We start from the raw sequence: 26,999 nt of genomic DNA on the forward strand, positions 1-26,999 counted from the left end.
CTCAAGAGCTGCTGATATAAAAGAACTCAATTTCAAAATTTTGGTGAAAAGAAAAATGCCGGTCTCAACAATGTAAGCCTCTGGGGAAAATTGTAGCCTTGTGGTATTTTGTTTCAGTCTTGAAAACAGACTGAGGATTTGGGTGGTTTTGCACTGAAATATAAGTAATATGTGTGACCTCGTTCTGAGGTGTCCAGTGTTCTCACCAGGGAAGAAAGGGGGACTCGAGACTTTTGAGAACTGGAACCTGAGACTCTCAGTGAAATTCCAGACCCCTAGGTGTCTACTGTGACACAGACTTATAATGTCCACCTATAATGTCCTATTCATTTGAATGAACATCTCTAAAAACAGAACAACTGGGCTTTATTACTACTGCTGTGAATTCATATTCTCATCTCAGTTGGGTCTTTCCTATTGCCCAGTTACGATTCCATACATCTCTGTTTTCCCCAGAGCAGATATGGAAATCATTTGCATTCTTCTCCACACCCTGCCACACCTCTTGGCCTCCTACATTACCAAGATTGAGTTCATCTTCATGTGCCTCCATCTCAAAACTCCGTTAATCCTTACCGACACTCACTTCACATCTGCCTCAGAGAAGGAAGTGTTTACCTTCCTTCCCAAAGCACTTGCCTCCACCTGTATTTTTTTTCTCTACATGTTGCTTTTCTCTCACAATTCGTTTCACTCTTTTCCTAAATTCTCAACAAACCGGGACGCCTGGGTGGCTCAATTGGTTGAGTGTCTGCCTTCGGCTCAGGTCATGATCCTGGGGTTCTCCAATCAAGCCCCGCATCGGACTCCCTGCTCAGCAGGGAGCCTGCTTCTCCCTCTGCTTCTGTGCACGCACTCTCTCTCTCTGACAAGTAAATAAATAAATAAATCTTTAAAAATAAAAAATAAATTCTCAACAAACCGATGAATGTCTCCTATAACCCAAAAAAGCAGCTGCCCTCTCTCCTGCTGACCAGAGCTGCGGTCCCATCTCTTCCCTTCCATGTCCACCAGTCCTACCCCAAGAGTCCTCTCTACTTGCCACCTCTGCTTCCTTACTGCCCCTTAACCACTTTTAGTCTGGCTTCCATGAGAGAAAGAGGCGTTATGTCATTAAAATCATAAACTTTGGGATCAAACACAACTTGGTCAAAGTCTCCATTTATACTTCCTTTCTCTGAGGGCTTGGACAAGTCATTTAACCTCTCAGTCTCACTGTTTTCATCTATAAAAAGGATTAATGGGGTCACCATGAGAATTAAAACTGAGAAAGTCTTTTAAAAAGAGATAAAGTCTTGGGGCACCTAGGTGGCTCAGTCAGTTAAGCGTCTGACTCTTGATTTTGGCTCAGGTCCTGATCTCAGGGTCCTGAGATTGAGCCCTGTGTTGCGCTCAGGGTGGGGTCTGCTTCCTCCTCCTCCCTCTCCCTCTGCCCCTCCCCCTGCTCTCTCTCTCATGCACTCTCTCTCTCTCAAATAAATAAATCTTTTTAAAAAGAGAGAGAAAGTCTCTTTTCATCTCTTGCAGGGCCTAATAAATAATATTCTTTAAGAAAAAAGGGGGGGCACTCCCGGCTGGCTCAGTCAGTAGAGCATGTGACTCTTGATCTCAGGGTTGTAAGTTCAAGCCCCATATTCAGTGTGGAGATTACTTAAAAATAATATCTTTTAAAAAAAGAAAAAAGAAAGAAAACACCTAACCTCTTGGCATTCAACTGAAGCTACTCTCTCAAAAGTCACAGACAACTGCCAACCACCAAATAAAGTAACTTTTTGTCCTTTCTCACCCTCTAAACCTCTCCCATAGTGTTGGCAGTATTGATACAGCACTTTCCAGAACTTGTAGTGTAGTCCTAGTTCTCCCCCTGCCTGTCTGGTTGCTCTTCTCGCTTCCTTCTCCTAATGTCACTGTTCACTGTGATTTTGTCCTCTCGTCTTCTCCATCCTCAGACTCTCTCCCACGGCATCAGCACCAAAATACTGAAGAATACTAGCCAGTTATTTGTGGGATGTTCTTCAGTTTCAGTTTGAGATTTTCTCGTTGTTAGATTGAGTTTATATATCGTCAGCAAGAATACCACAGAAGTGCTGCCGTGTCCTTGTAATGCAGCACTTCGGGAGGTGTATGCTGTTGCTGTGTCCTATCACAGGGGATGCTAACCTCGATCACCTGGCTCGGATGGTGTCTTCCAGGTTTCTCAGTTCTGAAGCTACTGTTTTACCCTTTGTAATTAAGAAGTATCTTTGAGGGAGATGCTTTGAGACTAGACAGATACCTTGTTTCTCGTGCTTTTGTCGACTGATTTTAGGATCCATCAAAGATTCTTGCTGCAATAATGATTGCTATGGTGTTTTTACACTTTCTATTTCCCTCATTCCTTCAGCATTTATTAGAATTTTGATGTAAGGAAGAGTTGTCCCTTCTCCCCTATATATGTATTTTTTTAATTATTCACTTTATAGTACTACAGGTTCCTGTATTTATTTTATACTAGGACCTAACCCATTGCCATTATTATTTGTTTGCTCAAATTGCCCAAGATTTGGCCTTTGGGAGCCCCTTCAAGTTGGCTCCTGTATCCTTTCAGCTTCAGCTAAAGTATTTTATGAGCATTTCGGTACTTTCTGGCATCACCAGATTTTCCACACTCATCATTTACTATTAAGGCCCCAACCCCAGGAATTAATCATTTCTCCAAGGAGCCAAAGCACCTTTTATTCATCCCCCTAGTTTTTGAAAATGTAGTATGAATAGACCAATGGAACAGAATAGAGAACCCAGATATGGACCCTCAACTCTGTGGTCAAATAATCTTTGACAAAGCAGGAAAAAACATGCAATGGAAAAAAGTCTCTTCAATAAATGGTGCTGGGAAAATTGGACAGCCACATGCAGAAGAATGAAACTCGACCATTCTCTAACACCATTCACAAAGATAAACTCAAAGTGGATGAAAGACCTCAATGTGACACAGGAATCCATCAAAATCCTAGAGGAGAACATAGGCAGTAACCTCTTTCACATCGGCCACAGCAACTTCTTTCAAGATACATCTCCAAAAGCTAGTGAAACAAAAGCAAAAATGAACTTTTGGGACTTCATCAAGATAATAAGCTTCTGCACAGCAAAGGAAACAGTCAACAAAACAAAGAGGCAACCCACAGAATGGGAGAAGATATTTGCAAATGACACTATAGATAAAGGGCTGGTATCCAAGATCTATAAAGAACTTCTCAAACTCAACACCCAAAAAACAAATAATCAGGTCAAAAAGTGGGCAGAAGATATGAAAAGACACTTCTCTGAAGAAGACATACAAATGGCTAACAGACACATGAAAAAATGTTCATCATCATTAGCCATCAGGGAAATTGAAATCAAAACCACATTGAGATACCACCTTACACCAGTTAGAATAGCAAAAATGGACAGGGAAAGAAACAACAAATGCTGGAGAGGTTGTGGAGAAAGGGGAACGCTCTTACACTGTTGGTGGGAATGCAAGTTGGTACAGCCACTTTGGAAAACAGTGTGGAGGTTCCTCAAAAATTTAAAAATAGAGCTACCCTATGACCCAGCAATTGCACTCCTGGGTATTTACCCCAAAGACACAGATGTAGTGAAAAGAAGGGCCATATGCACCCCAATGTTCATAGCAGCAATGTCTGCAATAGCCAAACTGTGGAAAGAGCCGAGATGCCCTTCAACAGATGAATGGATCAAGAAGATTTGGTCCATATATACAATGGAATATTACCCAGCCATCAGAAAGGATGAATATCCAACTTTTACATCAGCATGGATGGGACTGGAGGAGATTGTGAAGTAAGTCAAGTGAAGTAAGTCAAGGAGAGAAAGTCAATTATCATATGGTTTCACTTATTTGTGGAACATAAGGAATAGCATGGAGGACACTAGGAGAAGGAAGGGAAAAATGAGGGGGGTGGAATTGGAGGGAGAGATGAACCGTGAGAGACTATGGACTCTGAGAAACAAACAGGAGAGGGGGGATTGGTTAGCCCGGTGATGGGTATTAAGGAGGGCACGTACTGCATGGAGCACTGGGTGTTATACAAAAACAATGGGTCGTGGATCACCACATCAAAAACTAATGATGTATGGTGACTAACATAACATAATAAAATTTAAAAAAAAAGAATGTAGTATGAGCATGAAAATTCTCAATGACTATCCATGACCTCTGATTCAAATTCAGACCACATAGCCTGGCATTCAGAAATATCCCTGCTCTGGTCCCAGAAGACCCTCTCAACTTTGTAGTTTAAACTTGCCCTCCATGTACCTTACCCTTACAAAAACTAGAGTTAATCATTTCCTATCTCAGCCAGTTGAGATGGACCTTTTCTGAGTCTGTTTGGGCTGCTATAACAAAATACCTCAGACGGAGTGGCTCGTAGACAGCATTTATTTCTCGCAGTTCTGAGGCTAAGTCTCAAGATCGCGGTGCTAGCAGATTCGGCAGCTGGTGAGAGCTTCCTGGCGTACAGCCGGCACCTTGCTCTGTTCCCCGTGGTGGAGGAGGGAGAGCAAGCTCTCTGGGGCCTTAGTAGTAGGACACTTCTCACTTCCCAAACGTCCCATCTCCATTTAATATCATTACATTGGGGGTGAGAATTCCAACATATAATTTCAAGGGGACAAAAGCATTTAGACTATAGCACCTTTCCTTCAGAATCTGTCCCTGATTCTAGTTAGGCATTCTCTCCAGTTTCATTGCACTTGTACTTTCCTTATAACAGTCTTTGTCCTTTGTTGGATAGGTTTTTGTCACACTGGTCGCATCTCCCCTACCTTGTTTGAAAGTCCTTGAGAACAGAATCTATATTTTACTACCTTATTCACCTTTTCATGCTAGGTGGTACCTTGCACAAAGTAGGCATTCAGTAAACATTTGTTAAATAGATTGCTGGTGGGTCAGAATGGCTAAAATTAACAAGTCAGGAAACAACAGATGTTGGCGGGGATGTGGAGAAAGGGGAACCCTCCTACACTCTTGGTGGGAATGCAAGCTGGTGCAGCCACTCTGGAAGAGAGTATGGAGGTTCTTCAAAAAGTTGAAAATAGAGCTACCATACAATCCAGAAATTGCTCTACTGGGTATTTACCCTAAAGATACAAATGTAGGGATCCGAAGGGGTACGTGCACCCCGATGTTTACAGCAGCAATGTCCACAATAGCCAAACTGTGGAAAGAGCCAAGATGTCCATTGACAGATGAATGGATAAAGAAGATGTGGTATATATATACAATGGAATATTATGCAGCCATCAAAAGGAATGAAATCTTGCCATTTGCAACGACGTGGATGGAACTGGAGATTGTTATGCTGAGCGAAATAAGTCAATCAGAGAAAGACATGTATCATATGACCTAACTGATATGAGGAATTCTTAATCTCAGGAAACAAAATGAGGATTGCTGGAGTGGTCGGGGGTGGGAGGGATGGGGTGGCTAGGTGATGGACATTGGGGAGGGTATGTGCTATGGTGAGCACTGTGAATTGTGCAAGACTGTTGAATCACAGATCTGTACCTCTGAAACAAATAATACATTATATGTTAAAAAAAAAAAAAGAGAGAAGATAGCAGGAGGGGAAGAATGAAGGGGGGGAAATCGGAGGGGGAGACGAACCATGAGAGACAAGGACTCTGAAAAACAAACAGGATTCTAGAGGGGAGGGGGCTGGGAGGATGGGTTAGCCTGGTGATGGGTATTAAAGAGGGCACGTTCTGCATGGAGCACTGGGTGTTATGCACAAACAATGAATCATGGAACACTACATCAAAAACTAATGATGTAATGTATGGTGATTAACATAACATAATAAAAAAAAAAAGTTGAAAAAAAAATAGATTGCTGGTGGAACTAAAGCTGGGGAGAACCAGATGCAGAACTTATATGTTTCAAGTATTCTAACTACCCCTGGAAGCCTACCTGCCAGAAAAGGCTACTCTTCTGGTGAAACTTGTGGCTTCCTTCTGGTAGATCGATCTTAACCAGCCTCTTCTTTCAACCTAAATATGCAACCAACACTGCAACCATAAAAGCCACTATTGGAACATAGTCTAGCATTAAGCTCCAAGTACCTCTGGCCATGTTGGCCAGATCTTTGAGATTCTGCCCTCCCACTGGAAGAAAAAAAGTAGCCTCTGCCAAAGCTTGGTGGTCAAAAGTATGATTCATGATATGAGGTATTTTGCTTCTTTGGAAGACCAAAAAATTTGAGCTTCAAAATGTTTTTCTTCCCTTTCATGATTTCAAAGACAGTTTTTTTGTGCCAGCAGAGCTACAAGTCTTTCAAATCTTGGTCTGAAAAGAACTGTTTGAGGACAAAGGAGAATATACCTCAGGAAAACAAAGCTGGAGCTGGGAGTTTTGGTTTTTTGGTTCCTTTTTCTGTGAAAACAAAAGTCTGACCTTATGAAAAGAGGTTTTCCCCTGAGGGGCATCTACCAGCGTTCGAGCTCAGCAGTGATCTAGCCTGAGTAGGAGAGAATTTTCTAGATTTTCTCAGAGATTGATTCAGGGTATGGGAAGGGGTGACTCTCTCTAGTCTAGTCATGTGCAGTGGACCAATGTGACTGGATTAGTGTGGCCACAAATCTTTGTTCACATACATTTCTCTGTCCTTCCCCTCAGGTGGATCATTTGGACAAGAATGGGCAGTGTGCTTTGGTCCATGCTGCACTCCGAGGTCACCTGGAGGTTGTCAAGTTTTTGATTCAGTGTGACTGGACGATGGCCGGCCAGCAGCAAGGAGTATTTAAGAAGAGCCATGCCATCCAGCAGGCCCTCATTGCTGCGGCCAGCATGGGGTACACGGAGGTAAGAAAGCAGGTGATAAGGTTTAGGGTTTTTAGTTTTTTTCAGGCTGTGTATTGAAGGACCTAGGAAACGGGGAAAAGGGTGGCATTATTACAAAATTAGCTGCCTAATTAATGTGGATTAGCGTTTTGGTCACTGTTTTGAGGAATAGGAGACTGAACTCCATGAAGCGCTTGAATTCTCAAATACCAGCATATCTAGAATTATGAATACAGCCCTTGAGAGTGGAAAAGAACTTTGGAAATCATCTAATCCAATTCCTCCCCATCTTGCCACCCTTATTTAATAGTCAGTGACCCTCGGCTCCTGGGGATTATTTATTGACCTGTGCTCACATGGGTAGGCAGTGTGGAATGGGAAGAGCACCACATTTGAAATCTCAGAAGGACTAGGTTGAAGTCCCAGTTTACTACTCATTCGCTCTGGACCTTGGGCAGTTTACCTAATCTCTTAGAACCTTCGTTTCTCATCAGTAAAATTAGTCTCATATATTCTTTTTTACACAGCTGGTATGAAAGGTGCTTTGTAAGCTGTTAAACACTATACAAACAGTATTTTTGCTAAATTGTTTTACTAATCATAATAATAATATAGTAACAAATGTATGGAACTGATAATTGCTAGGAAATGCTGAACATCCAGTTCCCGGAGGGTTGTGTAGTAGAGCGGAAGTATGTGTGTGTGTGTGTGTACATACATACATACTTAAAATTAGTATAAATTTGGGGCGCCTGGGTGGCTCAGTCAGTTAAGCGGCTGCCTTCAGCTCAGGGTCCTGGGATCGAGCCCCGCATTGGGCTCCTTGCTCAGCGGGGAGCCTGCTTCTCCCTCTGCCTGCCGCTCCCTGTCCTTGTATTCTCTCTCTCTCTCTCTGTGTCAAATAAATAAATTAAAAATTCTTTTTAAAAAATTAGTATAAATTTTACTGATATGAAGAACATGTAGCATACAGTTTACAGATAATGAAATATACAGTACTCTTAATGGAATGCTTGATTTTTGTGAAATTTATATCTGAAGCCAACCTGTGGTTGCAACTCTTTGATCATTTATAGATGATCTTTTTTGCTCTTTTCCCAATAATTTTCTTGTCATTAAATCTGATACATGATCTATGTTAAACTACTTCTCACCCTCATACAAATCATATTCATTAAACTGGAGCCTCTTGGAGCATTAGCACTGAATCAAATCTTGATTTATAATGTTTGCCAATTTCCAAGGTGTAAATGCTCCCACCACAGCTGATACGGAGCTGCCATTGTGATGTCGCGAAGAGATGCGTAGGAGCACATACCGTGATGGGCTGTTTCCACCATACAGCACAATACATACGAATAACCTCAAGAGCATAGATAGAGTGTAGTTAAATAATTAAGAAGTCGTGAGATTTTATTTTTTACTTTGTGTTTAATATAATTTGTTATTTAATTTTTAATAAACATCTTCATCTAATAACCGGCTTACAAAATTCCTGAAAATGTAATGCTCCGCTTTCAGGGGCCAGAACACGTTGGCTCACCGGTGAAACAGCTCCCCTGCCAACTGACTTCGTATGTCACCAAGGGAATATTAAGTAAAACTGGAATTTTTAATATCTGTAGGCTTTTAAACTCTCTCTACAGGTAAATTCCTGGAAACAGAGCTGTCACTTTCCTTTAATATTAATAGTCATTCTCCTTTTATTATCCCCAAAGCAGTCCTTGTACTTCCGAGCAGAAAAAAGAAGATCATTGCTCTGATGAAATAGAGGCCCTACGTTTTCTCCATATTTGTTTTCTGGTTTTTACTGATTGATTGGTTTTTTTCTCTTTATTGGTATTTTTATTGGGAGGATGAGGGTTTGCTTCTTTAACTTAAAGATGAGGAATAAATAATTTTTAAAAAATCACATGCTGTGTAAGTGAGTTGTGTTCAAGAGAAATGTATAAACTGTACCTGATAAAACAAATGTTCATCATGGCCACTTTGGGTTTCTTTGCTGGGATAGTCGGTTCTGGTTTCTTCTGTGTGCAAGCGATTGCGTCACACTTGGGTCATCCAGGCATCTTTCAGACCTCACAGGCCAGAGCTGGTAGCATAGTTTCCCACCTGAAGTTTGAACTGACACAACTTCTCGTTCCAGATTGTCTCCTACCTACTTGATCTTCCAGAAAAAGATGAAGAAGAAGTAGAGCGAGCACAGATCAACAGTTTTGACAGTCTCTGGGGAGAGACAGGTACTTCTCGTGGACATTACTCCCTTTTCTCATTAATGTGTTGTGTTCGTGTGGAGATACTCTGCATCTCACACCCTGATTTTTCCTCTGGCATACCTTTGGCAGTCTCCATCTTACGGTTTTTGTACTGGAGATTGATTCAGCCAAAGTAAAAAGTCAAGCAATGTCCTTCTTCCAATCCTCTTTCCCTTTGGATTCTCCAAATCATTAGCACCGGAGTCGTCTTTCAACCAAAACTTTACCCTGCTCTTGTTTCCAAATAATTGTAAAAGACTGAAAGTTTCCTTACAATGTGCCAAACCAGAGCAGAAAATAGTTGTGGCCTCTCTCTTCTTTTATGGGATTCTTGTAGCAGTTAGGTATAAATATTTCTCCCATCAAAGTAACTCCACCTGCAGTTGTAAACCAGGAGGTTAAATTTTTATCCACACCTCTGGCTTAACCAAGTGTTATCATGGCATCATGGTGTCTGATGTGGTTAAACTGATATATACTGAGTAAAGTTGCTATCTGGATGCAAAATGAAGGTACCACCCTATAAGGCATAGCTCCATGCAGTCCCTCTTGATCTGTAGCCAAGAGATGTCTATATTGCTTGGTACTTACTACACAAACAGAAGCTTCTTCCTTGTGGCCTTTGCAGGAAATGATTGTTGTCTTTCCCCCAAGTCTAAACTGGAACATCTGGAGAAACATTAGTAACCTTTTATGTGTTGTTATGAAACCAGGGCAATGAAAACTGTAGAGTCACCACAGATATGTGTCATATTTGCCAGGAGAAGTAGACCAATATTGAGATGGCCAACTCAGGGGGAATATTTTCTTAAACGGAGAGGGTGTGTCTTTTAGTTAGAGTCAGAGTGTTATTAAAAATAAAGGAGGCACTTGAATTCATTTAAAATTTATCACGACCTATCAGATTGTGACGTTTCCATTCACGGCTTCTTTAACATGATGTAGAATGGTCCAAAGCTCAGGAATTTGCTTCTCCACCTATCCCTCCCTCTGTAAGAGCCAAAGGGAACAGATGTCAGGCAGCTGCAGCTTCAGAGCCCGTGACAGATTAAAGGAAAATGTGCAGCTGGAAACAGCTGCTATCTCTGGGACCCTTGCCTGCGGGAAACCAGAGGCCGGACTTTGGGGAAGGGACTGACCAGGACACCAGCAGTTTTGGAGCGTGTATATCGTGACTGAGAGCTGCAGAAGGGGCATGGTGCTTTACTGTTCCCGTCAGCACGGCCCTGCCCGGCACAGTGTTGCTGAACCTCCCAACAGGCTCCCGTTGCCAGCCGTGCACGTGGAACCTCAGGGGAGGGCGGAAAGGAGTATGGCCTGATGAGGGTATGAATAGGAATTATAAGGCTAGCAATCATAGTGATGAATATCAAACATATTCTAGTGCTGTACTTGAAAGGATTTCTTAACAATGTTCAAGAAGGGGAGTGAACTAAGTAGAAGACTTATTTTTATTGATATGAATTTCTTATTAGGATAAAACTTTATGGGGGTGCCTGGGTGGCTCAGTCGGTTAGACTTCGGACTCTTGATTTCAGCTCAGGTCATGATCTCGGGGTTGTGAGATTGAGCCCCGTGTCAGCTCTGCCCTGGGCGTGGAGCCTGCTTGCGATTCTCTCCCTCTTCCTCTGCACCTCTCTCTTTCTGTCTCTCTCTCTCTCTCCCCCCTCCTCAAAAAAAAGAATAAAATTTTATGGCCTCAGGACTTTTTTAAATATCTCACTTTAACATGCACAACAAAGTTTGTTACAGTAATTTATTTAAATATGTACCATATCTCAAGATTGTAAAAAAATCAAAGCTTCATGTCAGTTGGCTTGTAATCAGAATTGTGTTGTGTTTAACTTGATACGTATATGAAATAATTTCAGCATTATAAACATAAAATGCTGTTTAAATAGTGCTAGAATGAAATGCATCTGTAATACAATTTATAGATCTATAAACCGTTATTTGGCTTCAGGAAATTTTCTAGGAAATAATGTCTGTGCTATGTAAAAATGTCCCTATACCTCCCCACTAGTATAGAACAGACTATGAGTTGCTTTTCTATCTATCGTGATAACGTTACTAAATATACATGTTCCTTTCTACCTTATAGCACATAATCATTTAAAATGTGTAATGACCCAGTGAATTGTGATGTTTTCTCCAATGGCAAAATCTTACACATGTCCCCCTTATTTAGAGAATGAAGGTTTGTGACCTGCAGCCCTGGTCTAAACAACACAATTTTTACCTAAGGAAAATCAGAAGGTTGTGATGTTCCCAACAGTTTGTACCGCTTACTATATCAAATCTAAGACACCACTAACTATAAGAAACTCTATAGCCATTATTTTATGTGCCACTACAAAAAAAGAAAGCCTCAGCCTATTAAACTGACACAGTTCTTTATTATCACAGCAATCACAAGATGCATCCCAGTTTCAGAGATGTTAAAACTGAGGGTTTTAGAGGGGAGGGGGTTGGGGGGAATGGGTTAGCCCGGTGATGGGTATTAAGGAGGGCACGTTCTGCATGGAGCACTGGGTGTTATATGCAAACAATGAATCATGGATCACTACATCAAAAACTAATGATGTAATGAATGTTGACTAACATAACATAATAAAATAAAATTTAAAAAAAATATGAAGGGAAAAAAGTGCATCTTAGAATCAATGAAATTTATCTTAGCCTATAGTGAAATAATAATTGAGATGTAATTTTTACAGAGCGGATTTTCTAAAAGCAGGTCACTAGAATATCCTGGTTGCTTTTGTCCTCCTTTTTCAGCCTCTTTATTCTTCCAGATAGCATCCGCCTACATCCAGCCTCCACCATCTGGCTGGCCCCCTCCCATCCCATAGGGTTTTCACAGACTTCTTATGGAACAGTACAGAAGAAAAGCAATTAGATTGTTCACCACTCCCTCTTCTTCCTTGTCTTACGAGCTTAGACTAGGACCAGCATTAAAAATCATCTAGCAATCTGGAGGGCCTGGACCGTCCTATGACCCAAAAGAAGCAAGAGTTCACAAAATAAACAAGATACCCATAACTCATGCCCTTATCATCCTTTGCCTACGTTATTGCAACTGCCTGATCTCTGATCTTGTCAGCCTTTCGTGATTCATCTCCCTTGTGACTTCCACCAGAGTGATCTTTGTTGATGTCACTTTCCTCCTTACCACCCTTTATTGACCACCTGTACCATTAATGAAGTTATTTAGTGTAGCCTAAGAAGACCAGTCATGATCTCTAGCCTTATCTATTGCCTGGCTTCTCCGGTAACTCCAATAACAATAAACTTGCTGTCTCCCACCTCAGTGCCTTTGTACGTGCTCTCCCTGTGCCTGGCCTGCTCTCAGTCTTCTCTTTCTCTTTCAGCATCCAGCTCAGATGAACATCTCTTCCTGAAGACCTTTTCAGACACTTCTTCCTCTGTTACCTCCATACAACTTACACACTCGATAGCAATGTAATTTTTATTTGTCTGTTATCCTTACTCAACCTTGAGTTCCTTGAGAGCAGAGACAGTGTCTGACAAATAGTTCAATAAATGTTTAACGTTTTGGATAGCAGTGATCAGTTTATGTCTCCCCAACCACCTGTCTCTCATTGGTCTTGCATGACCTGTCTGTGCTACACTCTTTCACAGTTGAAAATAGATAAACAGAAGAACCATTTGCTTTGCCGCATTCTGTTTAGTATCCCCATCCCATCCAAGCCGACTTTGGCTATTTCCCCAACTCTGAGCTGCATCCTGTCTGCCTCTTCAGACTCCTTAGATGTTTCGCTTTGAAAAAGGACCATTTATGTCAGATAATCTCATCAGCTGCTGACAAGCTAGGGAACAAATTCTGTTACTGGTCTCTTAGGAAGAGATTTGGCTCCAAACTGCTGTGTTTGCTCTAAGAACCAGTGTGTTTTACAGAACCGACTTTACCTTAATCTTCTTTCTTTCAAAAAGTTTTAACAGTTTTTGATAAGACTTACATAAAATCCAGCCAAAGCAGTTTTTTGCTCTTGGATTTTTTTAAAAGTACAGATCCCATTGTACATAGTTGTGTTGTTCTGAGATGAAATTGGCCAGCTGTGTTAATGACTGTGTCCAGCTATCAGCTGGAGATTCCTACCAAGTTACATCATAACCTGAGCAACAGAGATGATACAACAAAGAAAACAACCAAATGGAACATTCCCTCTCATATAAATGTGTTATCCAGTGAGTTGAAATGCGCCAGCCAGAGCAATATAACTCCAGGTTAGAGTGAACAATAGAAGTTTTAGCTTTCAAGATGGGCACTGGTTGTAAGTTTTCAGCAGTGTTCTGTGAGCTGGCATCATTGGTGAAAGGCTTGATTCTGAAATACTGGCAATATTTTCTCCATCAGGCTACAAATTCTTTTGTGAAAAGAATGTATTTGCCCTCCCCCCGCCATACACAGGGCATTAAAAGTGAGGTTTGCTGCATAGCTACTTTAAATGGAATCAGAAAGTAAGAGTTAGAAATTTTCCAAATCATTTGTTTCGGGTACCAACAAGATGATTCTTATGGTTCCTAATGAGTGTCGACCCCAGTCAGGTTATTTTTGTTCCAGCTTTACTGAGAGCTCATTTATATATACACATGTAAACTAAGGTGTGTGACACGATGGTTTCCAGTCAAGTTCTTAAGCTACTCTTGTGTTCTGACCCAAGAATTAAAGTGTTATAGTTTTTTGGGGTTTTTTTTCCTGAACTATTAGAAATATAAAGTTGGGTTCTTGGGGCACTGGGTGGCTCAGTCAGTTAAGTGTCTGCCTTCGGCTCAGGTCATGATCCCAGGGCCCTGGGATCGAGTTCCGCATCAGGCTCCCTGCTCAGTGGGGAGCCTGCTTCTCCCTCTGTCCCTCCCCCCCCACCCCGCTTGTGTTCTCTCTCTCTCTCTCAGATAAATAAATAAAATCTTAAAAAAAAAAAAAAAGAAATATAAAGTTGGCAAAGATCACTTTGATGTAAGGAACAAGACACAAAACTTCTCAGTCAAGTAAATAATCATACCCATCAATACCTGTACTCACTCATTCAGGGCTTGGAAATGACCCTCACCTCAGATAAACCTCTGGCCTGCTGTGAGGAATAGGACAGAAATGCCACTGTTAAGAGTTCCAAAATAAAACTGAAAATACACATAAGACAAGACACATCTAGTTTGAGTAAATATATCTTCTAAAACTGTTACATTTTCCTTCATAAATTCTTACCCTTGAGGAAAGAAAAGATTACTTGAAGGCTTATCTTAGTGGTTTGACAGGTAGTTTTACTTTGCATATGAATCAGTTGTGGATGAATTTGACCAAGCCCAAAGACAAAATGCCACCAGTTGCCCTTGAATGAAAAAAATTTCAAGTGACCATTTGATTTGAATCTCAGTTGCTTTCCTGATTAGCTACGAACATTTGCAAACTGAAACATTATCTGCACTTGCCAAATACTATCTTTTTCTGATTTGCCATTGGAGTAGGTGGCCATGATCAAGGAAGGACTTGCTGGCCACCACATCAGGTGTCCAAGTCAGTTTGGGAACAAAGCTCTCTATCCTCTTTCTTTAAAAGCATGATTCCTGCCACCTTCTAACAGTGTTTACCGTCCTTCCCACCCTCCTCCACCAGCCAGAGCAATATAACTTTGTTTATCTGTTTATCAGTCCCTGTTTATCAGTTATCAGAGGCACTTTATTGTTGTATTCACTTCAGTCATAAAACAGTCTTTAAAACACTGAACCTATGCATTTGAGATGCCATGGTCAAATGAAATATATATGTATATATTTGTTCAAATATGGACTTAGTAGAAAATCTATCTCCAAATCCCTCATGCTACTATTGACACAGTGCTCAGAGAATGAAATAGGCACTCATGAATCTCCACTCTCTCAGAGATCATAAACAATTGATAATAGCACAAAACGAAGAATGTTTTAAGTTTCTCCCTGTTGTGTCCCTTGTAGTCACTATAGTTATTTCTATTATTGGTGACTCCATTATTTTATATTCAGAAGAGACTTTGTCATACCTCTTCTCTCATCTTTAAGACTATTACCTTGAACAGTTTGACCCTTATATGAAAATGGTTGCGGATGTACTCGAAACTTCTCTCTCAACTAATGAAGAAGAAAAAAAAAAAAAAGAAAACTGGCCCAAGAACCTGAGACTGCCATTCCTGGCTTTGGTTCTTTAGGTTTAAGGGCCCAGGAGTAGAGGTTGGCCAGAAGTGGTTCCTAGCTAATTCTAAAGAAGACCTTACTTGGGGCACCTGGGTTAAACATCGTCTCAGGTCATGATCCCAGGGTCCTGGGATCAAGCCCCGTGTTGGGCTCCCTGCTCAGCGAGAAGCCTGCTTCTCCCTCTCCCTGTGCAGCTCCCCCTACTTGTGCTCTATCACGCTCTCTCTGTCAAATAAGTAAATAAAATCTTAAATAAATACTTTAAAAATAAAACAAAAAAACCTTACTCTGCAAGGCCCTTCTCTCTACATTCCCCCCATGCGTACACACCCCTGAAAGGTTTGTAGCTAAGAAGAGATACCAAAAAAAGAGGTAAGTCAAAAGTAGGGAAGACAGTCTGGGTGGGAAAAATGAAACCAAGTAAGTTTAATCAAAGGTGATTTTTAATAAATGTATTATTACAATTGTCTCCATATATTGTAAGCCCACTAGAACGTGGTTTTATTCATGATTTTTCTTTAAAAAATTCCTTCATGGCAAAAGTAGCTAATATCATCCTTGGAGGTAAAGTAGCAGTTACATTAATCAAGCACAGATACACTGCCATGCTTACACAGAGGGCTGGGGAGGGCAAGACCCACCTGTTCTCAGTCTGTGTTCTCTGCCCTTAGCACTGACAGCTGCAGCCGGCAGGGGCAAGCTGGAGGTGTGCCGTCTGCTCTTGGAACAGGGGGCAGCAGTGGCCCAGCCAAACCGCCGAGGGGCAGTGCCCCTGTTCAGCACTGTTCGCCAGGGCCACTGGCAGGTAAGCAGGGTAGCTACTTCCAGTCCCTCAGGTAGGGGTGAGTTCTAGACAGGAACTTCTGAAGCAGCAAAAAAAAAAAAAAAAAATCTCAAAGTTTGGGTTACTCAGCAGTCATCGGGTTTGAGGACTTGGGCCTTTGTTATTAGTATTCTCGTTCTTTGTGAAGATATCAGAAACCTAACATTCAAAATCATGGCCCATCTCTAAAAAAAAATCATCATCATGATCTATATTGTATAGAAGGACTAGCTACTTCTGGCGTGGCCATGGAGTGACCTGCTTCTCACATATCCACAGGTCCACATATTCACAGGTCCTCTGGAAGGTTCATATCCCAAAAGATCCCTGCTAACAGGTGTCTTGTAGATGTCTCAAACTTGCTAAAAGAAAACGTGGTGTATGTAAATTCTAGCTATGCAGTCTTTCCAGATGTTTGAATTCCGGATAAATGCTAATTTATACACTTAGGATGGAAAAGAAAGCAGATTGGTAATAATCTTTGGAAGTATTTGTGTAGAAAAAAGGCTCTAGAAGCCAAACAGTATAAAAGAGTTATCAGAGGCACTTTATTGTTGTATTCACTTCAGTCATAAATACTCACTACAGGCAGACTAGCAACCCCTACAGGTCAATAAAATGGCACTGGCACAGGTAGTGACTTGTGTTGGAGCTTCCATTGTGGGATTGTTTAGTCTACATCGTGGCATTTGGTATCTTAAATTCTTTTTCACTTAGGGGCTGAGTCAAACATTCAGAGTCGAATTCTCATTTGGCTCTCCTTAAGAGAGTCCGAGATCAGATCACATGGTACTAGGACTCTACAGGAATTAGAGGGACCCTTGCGGTAGACAGTTACACGGAGAGGTGACTTGCCTGTACAGTAGGAGGAGATCCCCCAGTGTAGGGAACAACGTGCATGTGTCTACTCAGCAGCTCTTCCTGGCTCATTCGTCCCTGTTTCTCCGCACTTGCAGATTGTTGATCTTTTACTCACCCATGGAGCTGATGTCAACATGGCAGACAAGCAAGGTCGTACTCCCCTGATGATGGCTGCCTCTGAAGGCCATCTGGGAACTGTGGACTTTCTACTTGCACAAGGTCAGTCTTGGGATGCCAGAGCTGCATGGTCAGTGCCTATAATAATCCAAGGAACTCATGATTTCCAGTGATGGATTCTAAGAGATGTTAAGAATAGATATTATTGGGGTACCTGGGGGGCTCAGTCAGTTGAGCATCCAGACTCTTGGTTTCAGCTCGGGGCATGATCTCAGGGTCCTGGGATCGAGCCCCGCATTGGGCTTCTTGCTTAACGGGGAGTCTATTTGAGTTTCTCTCCCTCTGCCCCTCCCACCCTGTGCACATGCATGCATGCTCTCTCTCTCTCTCTAAATAAATAAATCTTTAAAAAAAAGAATATGTATTATGAATCTAGTTGGTTAAAATGTGAAAGTCCATCTCCTCTCCTCTGCTGTTATATACAGTGGGACCCTTTAATTCTGATATTCTTTGTATTCTAAATTCTCTAATTCAAATCTATAATCTCCAAACTTTGATTTTTTTTTTAATATACACTCAATAGATGTTCATCTTCCAAGGACTGTTTTTTCTTTAACTTTTATCAATTCCTGTACAACTAATATTTTTCTTGTAATCCAAAGGAGGCAAACAGAGGTTAAGACAATTGCTGACAGTGGGACCCTATTTGAGAAATCAGGATATTATATTATCTTCTATTGTAATAAATTCCTTTTGACATAACATTCACATACTCCTGGTGAATGAGAAATAAGTTAAAGAGATTGCAGTCACACCACCTTCAAAAGCATTTCAGGCTCCTTTTGATTGCTCTGACCTCAGTCACCTATGCAAAATAGGAGTGAATGAGGGTGGACTTCTGTAGAAGGAAAACTCAAGTCACTGATGACTCTACAGTACCATCTAGTGGACTTTGAGCATTTACATGAAGTAGGAGATAGTGTGATCGTGACCAGCCTAATGACTCCATTCCAGTTAGCCTTCCCTATTAGTAAACTGGACCTAAACATCTATAATTATATCTATGGACACATTTACTTCAAGCAAGCCAACCTCCTGAAGAATCATAACCAGGCCGGCACAACTGAGGGTAGTCAAGTTAAGAAGAAGACGAGGTTTCTTCTAAGATTTCAGACTAAAAGCTCAGTCAAAGATTTGTTGGATCTTTAGCTGTATCCTCCAAAGAAAATTTGTTTGTTTCCACAGCCTCAGACTCGCAGTACTGGGTCAGAACCAGAGAACCGCTCTCCCAGCATGCAAAGTGGTTCTTGCTTCTCCAATACAAGCCAACAAACAAGTCTGGTTTCGTGATATCTATCCTTACTTCTGCCAAGAGGAGGTTGGAGGAGGATAGGGGGTGTACCTAGATTCTCAGGATAAGATGTGGCAGGAATAAATGTCCCAGAACAACCCAAGTCTACTGGAAAAGGCAAGACCTCTTCAGCCACTGATAACCTTTGGATCACTGCACAGGGTCTGGCACATGCCCGTGGAAGCTTATCAGACACAGATTCCAGAGATTTGTTCTCCCTTACCACTGCAGACATGCAGGTCTTTGTACTCCTGATCTTCCTCAATTTATGATGGGCTTACGTCCTGATAAACCCAAGTTTAAAATATTGTAAGTTGAGGGACGCCTGGGTGGCTCAGTCGGTTAAGCGTCTGCCTTCGGCTCAGGTCATGATCCCAGGGTCCTGGGATCGAGTCCCGCATCGGGCTCCCTGCTCCGCGGGGAGCCTGCTTCTCCCTCTGCCTCTGTCTCTCTCTCTGTCTCTCATGAATAAATAAATAAAATCTTAAAAAAAAAAAAAAAAAAAAAAAAAAAAAAAAAAATATTGTAAGTTGAAAATATCTTAAGTTGAAAATGCATTTAATACACCTAGCCTATGGAACGTGATAGCCTTGTCTACCTTAAATGTGTTCGCAACACTTAAATCAGCCTACAGTTGGGCAGAATCATCTAACTCAAAGCCTACTGTATAACAGTACTGAATATCTCATGTAGTTTATCGAATACTGTACTGAAAGTGAAAAACGGAATGGTCCTAAGTGTATCTGTTGTTTATCCTCATGGCCATGTGGCTTCTGGTTTGCTGCCGCTCACTTCCACTGGCCAGCATCACAAGAGAGCATCGCACCACACATCACTAGCTGGGGAAAGGTCCAAATTCAAAATCCGCAGGACATTTTCTACTGAATGCGTATCACTTTCGCACCATCATAAAATTGAAAAATTGTTAAGTCGGGCCATCATAAGTCAGGGATCCTCAGTATTTCATTTTTTCACACTTAAATCAGAGACTTCCACTAAATCAACAAATCCTACAAACCTTTATTCAGCCGCTGTTACTTGCAGAACACTATACCAGCGCCGTGCCAGTGAGTGGTTTTCACTAATACACCGTAATCTGTGCCCTCCGAGACTCTGTAATCTGGCAAGGAGGGGGTGAAACGAAGATAAATACCTGAAAAGCAGAGAACCCTAAGTGCTCTCATAAAGGTATTTGAGTTAGGAAAGGACAGACTTTGAAAGGTGAATAGGAAAAAAGTTTCGTATTCAGGGAGGGGGCGGTGAATGAAAAGTCAAGGAGGAGATCCAGCACACAACAGGTTTGGGGCAATAACTCAAGTTGTCTGGTAAAGTACATGAGGGCTCTTGGGAAGTAAAATTGGAAACGTATGTGGAAAGAAAGTGAAAAGGAACAAACTAAAAGAGGGTTTGGACTTAATTCTGAAGGCAATGGGGAGCCTTTCAAGATTTTTTTAAAGGGAATTGATGCCAGAGTTGTGCTTTAAAAAAAAAATCCCTCTGGCAGGGGTGTGAACAGTAGATTTGATTGGAGGAATTATAGTGGGCTGGGGGATCCGGTAGGAAGCACTGTGATAGATGAGAAGTAACGAGGCTCTAATCCAGGTGCGGTAGCTGTTAGAATAGAACAGAAGGGCCAAGTACAAAAACGATTTTGGATATAAAGAGTAATTACATGTAGGAAATAATGACAGTTGAGTTAAAGATAACTCCAAAGTTTTAAAGTGGATGTTTGGAAGACGTGTGATTCCGCTAACTGCAATGGGAAGAAAAGAGAGAAGGGGAAGATTACATATTGAATTTTGGACGCATTTTGAATATATGGGTTTATTTCATATGTATCTCCTATTAATTTCTTAAATTCCAGCTTTCCTTATCTTTGGAAAATCAGCTTATCTGTAATATACATCCAGAACCTTCTTATCCTGCTGCTTCTACCGTTGGAGGCTCTGTCCAGGGAATTTATAGATGGTCCATCTGAGAAAACTCCTTAGATTCTCTCCCACATTCAAATTCATTATGTGTTAAGAGTCGATGTTTTCATTGTAAACTCTACCATTGTGAAAAGAGAACCCAGTACATAAATGGCTGTCATCAGGGTTAAAGGTATGGTACCTTCCAGCCCTTCATCCTGCTGTGGGAAGCCACAAGGTCTGGTTCTCTGACCTCTAGGAGTAAACACATGGTAGGCCAGAGAACTGCTGAGTAGACCCTGAGCCTAGCTGTGCCACATGCTAAGCCTGATCTGACCCCTGTCTAGCTGAGGAGGCAGCCTGGAAAGTGTTCTGTAGGCAGTAAGTTGATCCTAATTTAGTTAGTGTGCCATGTCAACTGTGTGAAAAGAATGTCTTAGGTACTCTTCAAAACTAGCAAGGAAATGATAGTCCCTTTGCCATCCAAGAGCTTACAGTCTAGGCTAAGAACCAAATATATATTGAATTTTAGACTAATTACAAAACAGTGTATCGAGTATGCTTGATCCTTACAGATGAAAACATAGGAACACTGAAGAGAAACATGTAGAATATCAAGAAGGTTAAGAGAGTGAGGATGGGATCATTGAAGGCTGACAAGTTTAATTAAACTCTGAATTTCCTTGTGGCCTGGGCTCAGTTTCTTCCCATGAGTTCATCTGCCCCACATTCTAAGGAGAGAGAGCGTGGCCTGGTGCTATCACCAGTGATAAACATGGACTGAGCTCCTTCTGTTTTGTGAGAATCTCTCCAGGAGTTTATACTATTACAAAAGGAAGACTTTTGCTGAGTTCTGAAAGCATTCACTGAGAATTTATTACATGTAAGTAGGATACATAAAAAAAAAATTAAGAACAGAATAAGGTGGCATGTGTTAAGCACATTCAAGACGAGGTGAACAGTGAACCAGGAGAAGCTTCCTGGAAACGGGGGGATTTGGGATGGTCCCTAGAGAATGAGTAAAACTGAGGCAGGAATGAAAAGATTCCCCACGTGGGAGCAAACATGACTGTGCTTCGACAGAGCGTGCAGTCTCGGTACCAGCCTTCCCTCCTGCTCTGGATGGCCCCGTGTTTCGTGTTTCCTCAGCCCTGTGCTACATTTGCTCTTATAGGTGCCTCCATTGCTCTCATGGACAAAGAAGGACTGACAGCCCTCAGCTGGGCTTGTTTGAAGGGTCATCTCTCAGTAGTGCGCTCTCTGGTGGATAATGGGGCTGCTACGGACCACGCTGACAAGAACGGCCGCACCCCACTGGATCTGGCAGCTTTCTACGGTGATGCCGAGGTGGTGAGTGCCTTTACACGGGCCTTTGGGTGGTAGGGACAGGGAAGGTTCTCCATCCGTAATGTTCTCGGGGGTAAAGGGTAGAGTAACATGTTGATGATTCCTGATAGAAAGTTCTTGGACCTGTAATTGCTAGAGGACAGGAATATTCAAAACACCATTAAAGACCAAGAGTACAAGTATGGCCTGAAATCCCATGGCTACCTACCCAGCCTGGTTCAGACCAGCGGTTGAATCAAGTCCAGGCAGCAGCCAGAGCCCTCAGTGGGACAGTGTTAACTGTTCTGCTTGATCCATGTCCTAGGTCCAGTTCCTGGTGGATCATGGGGCCATGATCGAGCACGTCGACTATAGCGGAATGCGCCCTCTGGATCGAGCAGTGGGGTGCCGGAACACTTCTGTTGTTGTCACTCTTCTGAAGAAAGGAGCCAAGATAGGTAGGAGAAAGGAAGAAGGTCCTGGCCATCTGTGCCCGGGGGCCAGACTGGTCCAGTGGTCTGGCTGCCCTGGGTGTTTGGTGTGAATGTGTATAGCTCCCCCTCTGCCCTGGTCCAGTTGTTGTCCAAGTGAACGGAAAGGCTCTTGGCCCAGAGAAAGCACCCTCTGAGCCATGGTTGCCACTACTCTGTGTCCAGAATCACCCGGTTATCTGCCGTGCCCCTGGTCGCCTTAGCCACGAGGCTGCTCTAACCTTAAGCACGTCTTCGGGCCAGCGCCTCTGTGCCAGCCCCACCCGTGAGCATCCTCAGTCCCCGCACTGCCGTGAGCCTCTGCTTTCCCCTGCTCTGTGTGTGCTTCAGACTCTCCGGTCCCTGCTGCTGCCGTCCCGCCCGCGCCCCCGTCCCACAGACCTGTAGGCGAGGGCTGGCTGATGTGCTGGCTTTTTTGCTGCCTGCCTCTCACTGCTGCTTTTTCCTTCTTTTTTTTTTTTTTTTTCACCTTCATCCATTTTTTTTTCCTCTCCTACAACTTTTTGTTTTCTCCTTTCTTTGAAGGTTGTCAGACGTTACCGAGTCGCCCACGAGGTATATTTCACCGCTGTCAGCATCAGGCGTGGTCTGATGGCTTGGTCAGCTTTGCCTTCTCCTCTTTGATTTAGCCTGCATGAGTTCCCTACACCTCTAATCTTTTAATTTACTTCACCTTAAAAGAAGATTTTTTTTAACGACTGTTGTAGAGAATAACTTGAACTTTTGATAACTAACCCTGAAAAGCTTAGTTGGTAAATAATTCAGGCATCTATAAACTAATCAGTTTAACCTCTTCTTTCTCTTTGTGGGTAAAGTAGTCCTCAGTCATGTTGGCTTGTTTCACGTCTTTTGACATTCGAACTGTGCTCCTGATTCAGAGTAAATCCCAGGGAGGCCTATTCGATACTTACTTAAAATTAAGGGAGCCTTTAGAATCTTTAATGGTTCCCCTTTCTGCAAAGGACATATTTTTAAATTAAGAGACTAAACAGCTAGGGATTTTGAGTCCCGGGTTCTAAAATAAACTGCCCTTTTTGGATTTTTTAAATCTCTTGGTGACATTGAATGTAAACTCTTTCTCGCAATGACCTCATTTAAAACAACTGCAGACTAAGCCATGGCCTGCCCAGATACAACACGTTGGCGGCTTTGCTGCCCTCCTGTGGCGCAGGCTCAGACAGTTCAGATGTTCTTATTTTAAGGTGAATACAAATCCAGCGCAGCTTCTTGGCAGTGGGAGTCCCTAAGACACTCCCAGGTCTAAACGATGAGCAAGTTGTTCTCTCAGCAGAAATCCCCCAGGATGTTTTTTTCACCTAGCTTCCTGCCACCCTTACATTGTCTGAGTTTTTTACCCATCATGCATCCTGTACACTACAGGTCCAGCCACATGGGCGATGGCCACCTCCAAACCAGACATCATGATCATCCTGTTGAGCAAGCTGATGGAAGAGGGGGACATGTTTTATAAGGTGAGGGGAGGAAGGAACAGTTTCCTCAAAGCAGCCACTGACTGTTCTCTACCTGTAGAATCTACTAAAGTCTTGACAGTCTCATCCTCGGCTCTAGAGGCAAAGGGAGAATGCCATCCCTCAATGATGGGCTCCTACGTAGACCATCCTGAGTTTTTAATTTCCCAACAAGAGAGCAAGAGTGGCCTACATAAGCCTGCAGCTTATCAACTTGAAGACCTAATTTTATCTGGTCACTTGTAGGCAGTTACCTAGATTCTGCGTGGAATCTGCTAAGTGGGACCTGGAAACTCATGGGACAAGTAAAGTAAAATTATGTAGTACAGCTATTTTTTAGTCTGTGAGAAAGAGACATTGATCTTTGCTTTCATATTTAATATATAAATATAGATTTAAAAGTCTGTAGTGATAATAGCTTGTCAACATCCCTGAGTAAGATAAGGAAAGCAAGACAAATAGCAATTATAAGATTTTCTTAAAGTCACTCACTGAATGACAACAAAAAAAGTATGGAGTCTTTTTGTAGTCACAGTTCAAGCTGAAGACTCCAGTGCCCTAACACAGACTCTCTCCCATGGCCTGTAGGAAATCCCAAAAGAACATTAGATGACACGGCACCCGGCTGGCTCAGTCAGAAGAGCTTGCGACTCTTGATCTCAGGGTTGTGAGTTAGAGCCCCATGTTGGGTGTAGAGATTACTTAAATAAAAAAAAAAAAAAATGAAGAAGAAGATCACATGTCACAGTTATCTGGTTAAGATTAGCAGCGTCTTCTTCTCCTAAAGGTAAACATAAATCCAACCTCACTGAAATATCAGAGGCCCAAAGATGCGAAATGATTATGAAGCACATTATTACCACCTCCCACCCACCCCTGTGTAAGGAATGTTTTGAGTTCCTGGGGGAAGAGTTGTGTTTCCTGAGGATGCTCCGTGTAATGTCATGATAATCTAGGAATCTTGGGCTTCTAGGAAACTCGAGTCCTGACCCAACCAGGATTTCACATGACTTCCAAGAAGGGCCTCATTAACTCTAGGTGTCCTGTTTATGGACTTGGGGATAGCATTGCTCTCAAGAATCTAAGCCCTGGTTATAATATAGCTTCTCATATTCCGACACAAGGAGTCCTACCTCGTAATGAGAATAGGCAGAGCTACTACTGTTCCCACCCAGAATTCTACCGTGGTAGACTGCAGATCTCTCCTTAATGAAAGGTGCTGAAGAGAAGATGAAGAGATTGGACTCCCTGGTGGAGTTGCTGTACAGAAGGAATACTGCAGATTGAGATCAGCTAAATGAGCGGGAGACGCCTCCTGCAGCATTCTGAGCTCAGCTGATAGATTTTCATTTATTTTATTTTTATTTATTCATGTGTGTATGTATATATGTATTTATTAGCTGACAGATTTTCAGACACAAAATGTAAGGAAAGTTCAGGGCCCCTGGTACCAGGTCCCTAAACTGGTCATAGATTTACTTCATCTTGGAAAGTCCCTCCTACACAGATGAATCACAAATTCTAAACTTCTCTACCACCACCCTACCCCGAGGCTTTTCTAAAAAAACGGGAACACTGACATACCATTTTATGCATTGAGATTAGGGAAGCAACGGGTAGACCGTTTTAGCTCCCACCTCCTTTGTGCGGAAGAGAATGGCCTCTTCTAGAGGACTGGCAAGGAGGAGCATCAAATGGAAGAGTTTTCCAGGCAAGCCAAAAAGAAGTAGTAGTAACTCTAGAGAGGTTGGGACTAGGAAATGATATGTGTCCCAAGGAGATCAGGTTAAGAAAAAGCTCCTTTGAAATGAGCAAGATCAGTCTCTTGGGAATCTGGTCGGGAAGCTGGGGGTTCCAGGTGTTGGTTCTCTGGCTTGTGCCTTGGGTATCCCCTTCAACCTTGCCCTTCCTGCCAGGTGAGTTTCCTGTTGAAAAGACTGGACCCTCTGCTCTCACCAGCAGGGCCAGCCCTCCTCCCCAGGCTGGAGTTTGGGAGGGCTAACTTAATAATCACTGCAGAGAGGAGGAAGGGAGCGGGGCCAGACCTCAGCTGCTCAGCAGACCAACTGTGTGTTTTGCCATCTTGTACTCCCATTAGAAAGGTAAAGTAAAGGAGGCTGCCCAGCGTTACCAGTACGCCCTGAAGAAATTCCCTCGAGAAGGGTTTGGTGAGGACTTGAAAACCTTCCGGGAACTAAAGGTGTCTCTCCTCCTCAACCTCTCTCGATGTCGCAGGAAAATGAACGTAAGTCCCTCTCCTCCCAGCTGCTTTCTACAGCCCTGGAAGCTGACAGCCCACGTCACTCACTGGCTCTTACCAGGCCCCTAAAATCGTTCTCGGCCCCATTTGGAACTTGGTTGTCCTTCACAGAGCACTGACATTTGCAATTTGAAAGAAATCAAGTCTAAGCACAATCCGTATATTAAACTGTGAAAAAGTTAATGCTGTGGGCACTTTTGGTGCTTTCTGAATTTTTAGTTCACACTGAAAGTGATTAGAATACCATCATCGTCGTCTCCTACCCCCAAGTCAGTTTTCTGGTCTTTGGGAAAATGTGAGAGTAGGTGGTGGCTAGAATTCTAGCTGCAAGTAGATATTAATTGTAGTTACTCCCTTCCTTTCTAGTAGACCCCTAGTCACTTAAGGAAGGGCTGGAGAGAGGATTCAGGACCATGGACTTTAAGGTTTATTTCAAAGGCTAATCTTGAACTTTTCGCTCCTTTCCTCATCTTTTTACTCCAGCATGCCGTGTCCCTTCTTGTCACAGAGGGAATCTTAGAACTCTTCCTGGCCCTCTGTTACCCCCCAAGTAGTCCTTGGTCCTTCTTGCCTGCTGTGCAGGAACAGTGTCTGGTGTCCTCAGCCACTGCTCACGTGACACGCAGATGCTCCCAGGCCAAGAATCCTTTCTCAGAGACTGGGAATAGCTGAGATCGTGTCAGGAACCTCTGATAACCCCCTGCCTGAAGTCTCACAGTTCCTCAGGAGCTAAAAACAATCCACCCCAAAAAAGAATGCCGATGAGTAGAGAGCTCAGCTGTGCGGAAGTGAGATTTCAGCTGCAGGGGCAAGAGGTCCGCTGTCAAGTCCAGAGAGGTTGTGTGTACGACCTTTGCATCCTCCATCTAAACCCTGGCAATGAGAAGAGCCTGGGTGTCCCAGAGAACACAGTTATGGCCCGAAGAGGCAGCGCTGCCCCACGGTGCTGAGGAGAGTGCAGCCAGGGTAGCGGTTCCTGTGGGAAGGGGATGCCCCAGGGGAAGGCAGTGAGGCTCTTCTGTGGAACAGAACCAGACCAGCGGTACCCAGGGTCCCCGGGGCACCAGCCAGTGAGAATGAGACAACACTCCGGAGCCGGTGCCAGTCCGTTGCCTTCT

General features: G+C 42.7%; 1 protein-coding gene across 13 annotated transcripts in view; it reads left to right on the forward strand.

Moving 5' to 3' along the window:
• Positions 1-26,999, forward strand: part of TANC2 (tetratricopeptide repeat, ankyrin repeat and coiled-coil containing 2) — a 361,287-nt gene that overhangs the window by 324,393 nt on the left and 9,895 nt on the right. For 11 of the 13 annotated variants that reach the window (XM_032429357.1, XM_032429360.1, XM_032429352.1 and 8 more), the window contains 9 exons: positions 6,662-6,847; positions 8,973-9,066; positions 15,945-16,078; positions 17,053-17,176; positions 21,510-21,685; positions 21,987-22,119; positions 22,678-22,707; positions 23,533-23,624; positions 25,720-25,866. In XM_032429357.1, coding sequence (XP_032285248.1) covers positions 6,662-6,847; positions 8,973-9,066; positions 15,945-16,078; positions 17,053-17,176; positions 21,510-21,685; positions 21,987-22,119; positions 22,678-22,707; positions 23,533-23,624; positions 25,720-25,866 — 1,116 coding nt within the window. The remainder of the gene's footprint in view (positions 1-6,661; positions 6,848-8,972; positions 9,067-15,944; positions 16,079-17,052; positions 17,177-21,509; positions 21,686-21,986; positions 22,120-22,677; positions 22,708-23,532; positions 23,625-25,719; positions 25,867-26,999) is intronic. The other 2 variants (XM_032429362.1, XM_032429355.1) reach the window with 1 other exon arrangement.

Source organism: Phoca vitulina, unplaced genomic scaffold (genome assembly GCF_004348235.1).
Source record: "Phoca vitulina isolate PV1807 unplaced genomic scaffold, GSC_HSeal_1.0 scaffold41, whole genome shotgun sequence".
Lineage (NCBI taxonomy): Eukaryota > Metazoa > Chordata > Mammalia > Carnivora > Phocidae > Phoca > Phoca vitulina.